The sequence below is a fragment of the Triticum aestivum genome, chromosome 7A, assembly GCF_018294505.1.
Source record: "Triticum aestivum cultivar Chinese Spring chromosome 7A, IWGSC CS RefSeq v2.1, whole genome shotgun sequence".
In the NCBI taxonomy this organism is placed as follows: domain Eukaryota; kingdom Viridiplantae; phylum Streptophyta; class Magnoliopsida; order Poales; family Poaceae; genus Triticum; species Triticum aestivum.
Window position 1 is genome coordinate 40,578,007 of NC_057812.1, and position 11,955 is coordinate 40,589,961.

The 11,955-nt window shown below is 46.0% G+C and overlaps 1 protein-coding gene across 1 annotated transcript; it reads right to left on the reverse strand.

Annotated features, from left to right (window-relative positions):
• Nucleotides 1-11,211: 11,211 nt before the first annotated feature.
• On the reverse strand, nt 11,212-11,739 carry LOC123154726 (uncharacterized). Its single transcript, XM_044573378.1, has one exon. The coding sequence runs from the start codon at nt 11,620-11,622 to the stop codon at nt 11,383-11,385; it is 240 nt and encodes a 79-aa protein (XP_044429313.1). The 5' UTR covers nt 11,623-11,739; the 3' UTR covers nt 11,212-11,382.
• Nucleotides 11,740-11,955: the final 216 nt, after the last annotated feature.

The following is an 11,955-nucleotide window of genomic DNA, read 5'->3' on the forward strand; positions in this document are numbered from 1 at the left end:
TCAACTAGTGTGTAGAAGGGCACAGAAAGTTGTTCCTGTGGCACCTACACCAATTGAAGTGGAAGCTTATGATAGTGATCATGAAACTTCGGATCAAGTCACTACCAAACCTCATAGGTCGACAAAGATGTGTACTACATCAGAGTGGTACGTAATCCTGTCTTGGAAGTCATGTTGCTAGACAACAATGAACCTACGAGCTATGGAGAAGCGATGGTGGGCCCGGATTCTGACGAATGGCTCGAGGCCATAAAATCCGAGAGAGGATCCATGTATAAAACAAAGTATAGACTTTGAAAAGAACTACTTGATGGTCGTAAGGCTGTTGGGTGCAGATGGATTTTAAAAGGAAGACGGACAATGATGGTAAGTGTCACCATTAAGAAAGCTCGACTTGTCGTTAAGATGTTTCCCGACAAGTTCAAGGAGTTGACTACGATGAGACTTTCTCACTCGTAGCGATGCTAAGAGTCTGTTGGAATTATGTTAGCAGTTACTGCATTATTTATGAAATCTTGCAGATAGGATGTCAAAACATTGTTTCCTCGACGTTTTTCTTGAGGAAAGGTTGTATGTGATACAACCAGAAGGTTTTGTCAATCCTGAAAGATGCTAACAAGTATGCAAAGCTCCAGCAATCCTTCTAAGGACTGGAGTAAGCATCTCGGAATTGGAATGTACGCTTTGATGAGATGATCAAAGATTTTGGGTTTATACAAAGTTTATGAGAAACTTGTATTTCCAAAGAAGTGAGTGGGAGCACTATAGAATTTTTGATGAGTATATGTTGTTAACATATTGTTGATCAGAAATGATGTAGAATTTCTGGAAAGCATACAGGGTTATTTGAAAAGTGTTTTTAATGGAAAACCTGGATTAAGCTACTTGAACATTGAGCATCAAGATCTATAAGGATAGATCAAAATCGCTTAATAGTACTTTCAAACGAACACATACCATGACAAAATTTTGAAGGAGTTCAAAATAGATCGCCAAAGAAGGAGTTCTTGGCTGTGTTATAAGGTATGAGTATTGAGTAAAACTCAAGACCTGACCACGGCAGAATAGAGAGAAAGGACGAAGGTCGTCCCCTATGCTTTAGACGTAGGCTCTAAAGTATGCAATGTTGTGTACCGCACCTGAAGCGTGCTAAGCCTTGAGTCAGTCAAGGAGTACAAGTGTGATCTAGGAATGGATCACATGACAACGGTCAAGGTTATCCTTAGTAACTAGTGGACTAAGGAATTTTTCTCGATTATGGAGGTGGTAAAAGAGTTCGTCGTAAAGGGTTACGCCGATGCAATCTTTGACACTAATCTGGATGATTCTGAGTAGTAAACCGGATTCGTATAGTAGAACAGTTATTTAGAATAGCTCCAAAAGAGCGTGGTAGCTGCATCTACAAGATGACATAGAGATTTGTAAAGCACACACGGATCTGAAAGGTTCAGACCCGTTGACTATAACATCTCTCACAAGCATAACATGATCAAACCCAGAACTCATTGAGTGTTAATCACATGGTAATGTGAACTAGATTATTGACTCTAGTAAACTCTTTGGGTGTTAGTCACATGGGGATGTGACCTTGAGTGTTAATCACACAGCGATGTGAACTGGATTATTGACTCTAGTGCAAGTGGGAGACTGTTGGAAATATGCCCTAGAGGCAATAATAAATTAGTTATTATTATATTTCCTTGTTCATAATAATCGTTTATTATCCATGCTAGAATTGTATTGATAGGAAACTCAGATACATGTGTGGATACATAGACAACACCATGTCCCTAGTAAGCCTCTAGTTGACTAGCTCGTTGATCAATAGATGGTTACGGTTTCCTGACCATGGACATTGGATGTTGTTGATGACGGAATCACATCATTAGGAGAATGATGTGATGGACAAGACCCAATCCTAAGCCTAGCACAAGATCGTGTAGTTCGTATGCTAAAGCTTTTCTAATGTCAAGTATCATTTCCTTAGACCATGAGATTGTGCAACTCCCGGATACCGTAGGAATGCTTTGGGTGTACCAAACGTCACAACGTAACTGGGTGGCTATAAAGGTGCACTGCGGGTATCTCCGAAAGTGTCTGTTGGGTTGGCACGAATCGAGACTGGGATTTGTCACTCCGTGTAACGGAGAGGTATCTCTGGGCCCACTCGGTAGGACATCATCATAATGTGCACAATGTGACCAAGGAGTTGATCACGGGATGATGTGTTACGGAACGAGTAAAGAGACTTGCCGGTAACGAGATTGAACGAGGTATCGGGATACCGACGATCGAATCTCGGGCAAGTATCGTACCGATAGACAAAGGGAATTGTATACGGGATTGATTAAATCCTCGACATCGTGGTTCATCCGATGAGATCATCGTGGAACATGTGGGAGCCAACATGGGTATCCAGATCCCGCTGTTGGTTATTGACCGGAGAGTCGTCTCGGTCATGTCTACGTGTCTCCCGAACCTGTAGGGTCTACACACTTATGGTTCGGTGACGCTAGGGTTGTAGAGATATTAGTATGCGGTAACCCGAAAGTTGTTCGGAGTCCCGGATGAGATCCCGGACGTCACGAGGAGTTCCGGAATGGTCCGGAGGTGAAGATTTATATATAGGAAGTCCAGTTTCGGCCATCGGGAAAGTTTCGGGGGTAATCGGTATTGTACCGGGACCACCGGAAGGGTCCCGGGGGTCCACCGGGTGGGGCCACCTATCCCGGAGGGCCCCATGGGCTGGGAACCAGCCCCTGGTGGGCTGGTGCGCCCCCCATGGGCCTCCCCCTGCGCCTAGGGTTGGAAACCCTAGGGGTGGGGGCGCCCCACCTGACTTGGGGGGCAAGTCCCCCCCTTGGCCGCCGCCCCCCTTGGAGATTGGATCTCCTAGGGCCGGCGCCCCCCTAGGGGTCCTATATATAGTGGGGGGAGGGAGGGCAGCCGCACCCAAGTCTCTGGCGCCTCCCTCTCCCTCCGTGACACCTCTCCCTCTCGTTGGTGCTTGGCGAAGCCCTGCCAAGATCCCGCTGCTTCCACCACCACGCCGTCGTGCTGCTGGATCTCCATCAACCTCTCCTCTCCCCTTGCTGGATCAAGAAGGAGGAGACGTCTCTCCGTTCCGTACGTGTGTTGAACGCGGATGTGCCGTTTGTTCGGTGCTAGGATCATCGGTGATTTGGATCACGACGAGTACGACTCCATCGACCCCGTTCTCTTGAACGCTTCCGCTTAGCGATCTTCAAGGGTATAAAGATGCACTCCCTCTCTCTCGTTGCTAGTATCTCCTAGATTGATCTTGGTGATACGTAGAATTTTTTTGAATTATTGCTACGTTCCCCAACAGCACGCCCACCTCGCGTACGAAGAAAATATGACGTGGTGTGCCCACTGTGCGAGGCATCAGGGATGAGAGGCCAGAACACACATCAGCGAGGCAAAGTCGCGCTCTTCGTGCCGCTACTGGTGACCGGCAACCCCTGGCGCCACAACCGCGTCGTGGTGGATGTGTCGGGCTCCGACCATGAAGAATCCATCCTCGAACTCACATCGACCGGCAACATGCAGGCCACGGGCTCCGACTACGACGAATGCATCGTCAAACTCACATCGACCTACAACATGCAGGCCACGGGGTCCGACGAGGAAGAGCAGGGCATGGGAGAAGGCGGCGCCTCGAGTCCTGTGGGCTGGTGCATGTCCACTGGCCTACTCTACCTCGCTGGTGACCGCACCTCCACTTCGAGTGGCTTAGCCGGCCGCTGGGTATGGACACGGTGGAGCCGGACGGGCTCCGCCCAAGATTTAAATTAGGGTTTTACTTTGCACGTAATTGTATGGATTTGAGGTTTCATTATTGATGTATTCGGTTGTGAAAAAGAAAATTTGATGTCTGCCCGGTCACTGCCCGTAGACGCGTCCTACTATAGATTTGAGGTTTCTATGTTGCATGTAATTGTATGGATTTGGTGTATCCTGCTATAGATGCTCTCACTCTCCCTCATCCAAACACTTCTCAAATCCCTCTAGAATCTCTGCCATTGTTCCGGTGAATCGGGAGATTTTCAATTTACTTGAGGTAACCTCTCTCATCCCCATGATTTAGTTTGTTGGGGACATATCATTTGATGGCATTTTTCACTTTTTAGTAAACCCTAGATTTAGAAATTTCTCTCAAATCCAAAGCTAAATTGCAACCACCCACCAGGTGTGCTACGACAGACATGCCGGTATGCTGCAACCGGACACTGGCGTGCTACGACAAACGACACCAGAAGCTACAACCAGCCACCGGTCGGAAACCCTATTACATTTGTGCATGACGTCGGTTAGATGTGCAATAATTAAGTCATGTCTAGATGCATCCTAGACATACCAAAATATACCCCCAAAAAGAAAATTCGTGCCACCTACCAACTAAGCAACAAACTAATAAAGGATGGATTACAGGCAGGATCCTTGGTATTTGTGGCTAGCCCGCGCGACTCTCGCTCAAAGAGCGTGGTGGGCGCAGTTGGCACATGTTGACAATGCAACTTGACATGTGAGATCTGCAATCTACTACACTAAATTATGAATTAACAAGCTTGTCTTGCGTATACCCCGGCAACTGGCACGTCCAACTCAGATATATATTGTAGCATGCACGTGATCGGACCGGACGTGAATCCACTCGTCTTCTGGTTGAGGAGTGGAGCCAGACACCGAGCCAGTTCAGAGCTGATCACAGCAAAATGGAGTGGACTTTCCACAGGTTCCCTGCAAGCCTACGGGAACTGGACAGCCGCTACGTGAAGCCGCTGGTGGTGGCACTCGGCCCTTACCACCACGGCGACACCAAGCTCCAGGAGATGGAGAATCTGAAGCACGTGGCCGCCGATCGTTTCGTGCGCGCGTCCGGCAGCGAGCTCGACCTCGAGGAGATCTTCCATGCAGTCTCCGCCGTTGCCGGTGTGGCCCGCGGTCTCTACATCGGTGACGAGGTGGCAGGTATGAGCGCTGATGAGTTCGCGACCATGATGCTCCATGACGCTTGTTTCTTGCTACAGTACATACGAGTGATGGATTCCGATCCAAGGGATCCTGCAGATGCGTCCTTGGAGCGTCTATTCGTCTCCAACCGAGTATGCATCGAGAATGACATCATGCTGCTGGAGAACCAGATTCCATGGTCCGTAGTGCAAGCACTCAACAGCCTCGGCCGATCTCCGGCGCCGGTGGACAAGTTCATCTCTACCATGGGAAGCACCTTCAAGATCCGCGGGCATCGGGAGAGCACTCAACCATTTCGGCCCTACACTAGTGATCGCAACCCGCCACATCTCCTTGCACTCTTCCGGTTGGAAAAAGCCGGGTACACGAGAACCCAAGGAGTGCCTCCATCCTCGTCGATGGCGATCACCGCAAGTGCCACCGAGCTCGCCGAGATGGCCATCAACATCCAGCCCTGCATGACGTCAGACTTCATGGACATGGGCATCTGGATAGAAAAGCTCTTCTCCCACCTCTACCTGGCGCCCCTCTTCCTGGACGAAACCAGGGCATGCTGGCTCGTCAACATGGCCGCTCTGGAGGTCTGCACAGCCTCCAACGACAGGGACGACGACATAATGAAGAAGGAGACGGCCGTGTGCTCCTACCTCGCCCTCCTGGCGATGCTCATGAACCGGGAGGAGGACGTGCACGAGCTGCGTAACAAGCAGGTAGTGCAAGCAAAGCTCACCGACAAGGAGACGCTAGACTTCTTCAAGAGCGTTGTGAAGCGCCTGGACGGCGGGCGCCTCTACAGCGGCATCATGGCGGAGATTGACCACTACAAGTGGAAGAGAAGGAGGAGGATCAAGGTCTACAAATTCATCAAAAAGAACAAACGAAGCATCATCGCCGTACTGTCAATCATTGCCGTTCTTGTTGGAATCTTCAAGACGCTCCTCTCTCTAAAGACACGCCAATAGTAAGTCACACGCCATGTTTGCCATCCATATCTTGGATACCATTTTGTGTTCCTAGATTCCTGCCCCTGATACAATGTTTTGTCAGTTCTTTAAGCTTCGTACTTTCTTACTTTTGTAATTATAGTCGGTTGCCTAATTGGTTCTGTTCTGCTGAATATTTTGGAAATTTTTTAATTTGTATCTGATCTGTGCTTGAGGTTTAACAGGCGTCTCTGACTCTTTCAATTTTCTAATGAAAATGGGGGCCTACAATAATTATCACTCCATAGCAATTTTGAGAGAAATCAGTAGCTCATACACGCCTCTAAATAATAATTGCATGTATAGAGTGTTTCAGCTTGTACTGAATGATGATAAGCCATCTCTCGCGGATCGTTAGTCGTACCTTCATGGCTAAATCTAATCTCCAATGTTGTACAAGGGACAGAAAAAGCACACCCGCCAACGGAATATGGCTACCTCCAGCTGCCGTTCTAGTGCTGTCAGGTAGCGGTGTCTCGTGCTCGTACGTTTGTTCAAGTGTCTTCGCTAGGGTGAGTTTTATGGTCCTTAGCAGCAACATTCTGGCGGTGGACGTGGTTTCAGTTGAAAAGTAAAAGTCATCAGATTCTTCCCCTGCTGCCACCATGCTTCACCGGGGTGCGTCATACAGCCATAATTATGTTTCCTCCCCAGTTTCGATGCAACTGCTCGTACGCGCAAGCGCGCTTTCGGATATGTTGAGTTTATGCTTGAAAATTTTGGAAACAAAAAAGTAAATAAAAATATTTTTATCTCGGTATAAACCACATGTAGATATATTTCTTAATAAAAATATCCAGGACAAATATGCATGGCCCGAGGAATGGGAAGCCTGCTAAATTAAGAATCTACATTTTAGATTTTGAAAAAAATGACCTAACTTTATTCATGCATCTCGAAAAGCAAAGTACTGTTTTGAGTCTATCTAGGGCACATCTAGATGTGCCCTAGTTAGAGCAACTCTAGCATGTTGGAAATATGCCCTAGAGGCAATAATAAAATGGTTATTATTATATTTTTTTGTTCATGATAATTGTCTACTATTCATGCTATAATTGTGTTATCCGGAAATTGTAATATATGTGTGAATACATAGACCACAACACGTCCCTAGTGAGCCTCTAGTTGACTAGCTCGTTGATCAAAAGATAGTCATGGTTTCCTGACTATGGACATTGGATGTCATTGATAACGGGATCACATCATTGGAAGAATGATGTGATGGACAAGACCCAATCCTAAGCATAGCTCAAAGATCGTCAAAAAGCGTCACCGCACACCAAGCTGGAAGCCGTTACTCTCTCTAATATCAAAAATGTTCTTATATTATGGGACAAACGAAATAGCTTGTAAGTGTGTGTGATTTATCCCACACATGTACAAAATTACGCGTGGAATGTACTTTGGACCTGCACACGTTCAAGGCAAAATCACATTGTACAGGGTACTTTGGACTTGCACACGGCCAGGCAAAACAACCGTGTCTGATGTACAATTTTAATTTTAATTTTTGTCAATAAGTTCAAAATAGTTATTTTGGCTCCGGAGGCATCGTATCGGCAAGTGCACATGGCCAAACAGCGCTGCTATACACACGACGAAGATGGGGCCGACGCCTGCACGATTATTACGTGGAAGCACCAACAGCTAGCGTGCATGCAGGAGAACAGTTGGGAAGAAAGCATCATTCGCAGATCGTGTGCAAACTGTCATCTGTGAAGCAATTTCCATGGCCAAATGGCCGAACCATCTAGGGCCAGGTAGCGCTTGCAGCTGTTGACCTGGGAGCGGCTCCACTACTCGAGTCTACCAGCTAAAGCCGCGGTGGGGTCTCCGTACACCTAAAATGTACCGAGATTATCCACAGGGCGGCAACACTTTGCTCGGTGTCTTGCACGCCATATGTATAATTACTACTTCTAGTAACTATATTGGCCCACGCACTGCAACAGCTCCGTGATTAGCCTTATTAAGTTTAGCCACACATGCAATCAGCTCCGTGATTTCCATTGTCTGGCGCTCTTTTTGCCCGCCGATGGTGTGCTCTCTTTCGTCCTATCCCTCTCACTATTCACGGCATTGAGCGTTTGCCGAATAGTGTGGCCTCATCTTATGCCTTACAACCCTGACGCTCTACACTGCAACATCGATTGTGTGCTCTTCGTTCATTCAGAGCGTCAAGCTTTGTGTGCATGTTCGTTTCTGTTGCCTGCGGTGGCGGCGCTTGCAAGTGAGTATTTGGTGTTTTTGGTACAAGGATGGAGGTCGTTGACAGTGGATTCCACTTTCTTCCTTGACATCGTTGGTGGTGAGCAGTGGATCTAGATCCACCCAATGTGCCACATCGTCAAGCACCTGTTTTGCACACCCGGTCATCGGCTCTCGAGCTCTCTATTGCTATGGCGCTGGCTTGGATCATTCGATTGTGGAATTTTGCCTCTTCTTCCACGAGTCTCATGGCGGCGCCAGTGGTTGACTATGAATTTTTATAATTGTTGTTTGTAGGGGGCTCTAAGGACAAAAAAGCATGAATGTTGGCCACAGTGGTTGACTATGAATTTTTATAATTGTTGTTTGTAGGGGGCTCTAAGGACAAAAAAGCATGAATGTTGGCCACAGATTGATTTACTGTTGTTGCATCATCTCCATATTTTATATGAGAGAAGTGCATATTTCAACCCTGAACTCTTGACCTAATTTAATTTACAACCCCGAACTTTAATACCGTCTAAATTACAACCCCCAAGTCTCAAAATCGGGCAGGATTCAACCCTCCCCTCTCTGTTGACCGGTTTTGACCTGGGGTAACCAGTTTTGACTAGTCAACGGGTCCAATCAGCATGCCACGTCAGATTTTTTTTTCAAAATTTCAAGAAAAAGTAAATAAAAATCTGTAAGATTAGGAAAAAAAATATAAAAAAGCAAAATTCCGAAAAAATTGTTCGCGAAAAAAGCTAGGGAAAATAAAAAAAGATTTTTTTTTTCTGGAAATATTTTTTTTCTTCTGGAATTTGAGTTTTTGGGTTTTTTCTGGATTTTTTTTTGGAAACTCGTTTTTTTATTTTCCGTGTTTTTTAGAAATTGGATTTCTTATATCTTTTCCTGTATTTTCTTTGATTTTACAAGTTGTTTCCTTGGAAATTTTGCATTTTTTGCTGATGTGGCATGCTGACTGGACCTGTTGACTGGTCAAAATCGGTCAACCAGGTCAAAACCGGGCAACAAAGAAGGGAGGGTTGAATACTGGCCGGATTTGAGAGTTGGAGGTTGTAGTTTAGACGGTATTGGAGTTTGGGGTTGTAAATTAGACTAGTCCAAAAATTCAGGGTTGAAATATGCACTTCTCTCTATTTTATATAGGACAAGCTCCAACTCCAAGAGCTTGCTCGGCGATGTGGTACTAAAGTAGACGACAAGCTACTCATATTTTGTTGTTATCGTTGCATCGGTTGACTTTGGAGGCCTAATGGTCTAGGCGGAACGGAACAAAAAAAATCGATATCACCTGGCGCATACAACACACCCACAGAGAGAAATCGCTATCATGTAGCCCATACAAGACACACGCAGGACAACCGCTAAGTTTAGTACCACATTTGCTATTATGAGAATAGGAGACGTAAGTAAGTTTATAAAACACGGCTGGTTAAGATCAAACTGATAGTGCAAAAAAAAACGTGATGAATGAAAACATTCAACAAATGCACTGTAATCCTATTCATCACTCAGGGTGCAAAATAACTTATTCTTCACTCGAGGTAATTTTACGATCGCTTCATAAATAAATTATATTTGGAATACAAATATTTACATTCATATTGATTCACTACGTAAAATTTGGTATAAGAAAAACAAAAATAGTTTTAAAAACCAGAAATATTGCATTTTATGTATCTTTTACACTATGTTTTTACGTTCGTAATTTTACGTAACATAAAATGTTTTTTACGACGAGTGTATATTTTCTTACGTTTTTTTATGTATGAAATAAGACAAAATTTACGAAACCTAAAAATACGATGCACTGACCTCAAAATAGAGAGGGGGTGAAGAATAACTATTCCTCACTCAGGGTGACGAATAGCGCGTATTACTAGGTATTGATATAGATATACTATGGATGTACCATTCCTTGGCTAATTTAATTGTTGTTGATTCTCCTTTGGCCGCAAAAACGTTGACTAGTCTGAATTTGTTTAGCACTAGAGCATAAGATATTGAAAATAAGTAAACTATTAATTTATAACTTGTTGGTTCCCTAATTCTTGCTGAATTTCACGGACTTCTAGAATTTCACCAAATTCCATAGTTTTTGATGATATCTCTTATTGTTATTCATTTTAAATTTCTGAATTGTTCTTTTTTTTTGCGAAAAAACTTTCAATCTATTCATCTTCAATCATGGCACTACAACGAACATCAAAAATAAAAATTACATCCAGATCCGTAGACCACCTAGCGACGACTACAAGCACTGAAGCGAGCCGATCGAAAGCGCGTCGCCGTCATCACCCTTCCATTGCCGGAGTCGGGCACAATTTGTTGTAGTAGACAGTCGGGAAGTCCTCGTGCTAACGCCCCATAGGACCAGCGCACCAGAATAACAACCGTCGCCGATGAAGAATAACGTAGGTTGGAAGGATTCAACCCGAAGACACACGAACGTAGACGAACAACGACGAGATCCGAGCAAATCCACCAAAGATAGATCTATCTGAGACACACCTCCACACGCCCACCAACGATGCTAGATGCACCGCCGGAACGGGGGCTAGGTGGGGAGACCTTTATTCCATCTTCAGAGAGCCGCCGCCGTCTCGCCTTCTTAAGCAGAACACAAACCCTAACAAGACAGGAAAAAACGACTGAAAACGGAGCCCTCCAGCCGGCCCTTGGCAGGATCCACCGCGCGCCCATGGCCGTAGGGCCACTGGAGACGAGGCGGACCTGCGGCGGCGCCGGCGAGAGGCAGAAACCCTAACTTTCTTTCTTGGAGGAGGAGGAGCGAAGAGCAGATTTTGCGTGGTTTTCTTTTTTGATTGATGACTAGGTACGTGCATAAATTTCTGAATAGTTTTAGTCTTACAAGAATCGTAGTTATAAATTTCCTATTTTTTACATTTTAATGTCCTTAATATTTTTCTACTGGTTTTGCCAGCTAGGCTGCCATGTTTATAAAATAGTTGCCCCATCAAAATTGCTTTCAGTATAGACTTATAGAGCAACCGAAACATATGCAAGGCATCAGTAAATCAAGCAACTGTGTAGTTATCAGCTCATACGTTCTCTCGCTGTGTATATGGTAAGTCTCTTGGTCAAAAAGAAACCAAACCTCACACGGCAGCAGATGGGGAAGTGAAAAAGAAAGAAGAAAAAATCTCCCGGGAGACAGCCGGCGACACACTCAAGAGGATATTATGTACTCGAAGCAGTTGAGCCCGTCGAACTCTGGCGCAAACCGTGCCGGGCTGGCCTCCGGCTTCCTCTCCGGCCGTGGGCTCCGCTCGACCTTGTCCTCCTGCTGCTTCTTCTCCATCGCCTGCTTCCCTCCGCCGCTCCGCCAGGACAGTCGCGTGGCGTACCCGGCCCCAGCAATCTCCGCCGGCGACGAGCTGAGGATGGAGAAAGCCAGGATCTTGTCCATGATCGATTAACCGAGCTGCCGGCCTCTAAAAAAGTTTCCTAGCAAAGTTGGTCTGCACTGTGTAGGAAAGGACTCTTCTTTCGGGTGTTGCTCTGTTCCTCTGTCTTGACTCTGTCTCTGAACTCTGCCTTTGGATGCCGTTTCCGACACCCCCGACTGGTGATATATACACGTACGGGGGATAGGTGGGGGGAGGCAGGCAAAAGCGGGCTCGATGAAGGAGCCGTGACGCGGCAGGATGGAAAGTCCACGGACGCAGGCGGGGGACGCCGACCTTGACCGGCGCACGGCAGGAAGCAAAGAACGACATGAGAGAGTTTGACCGGAACCATT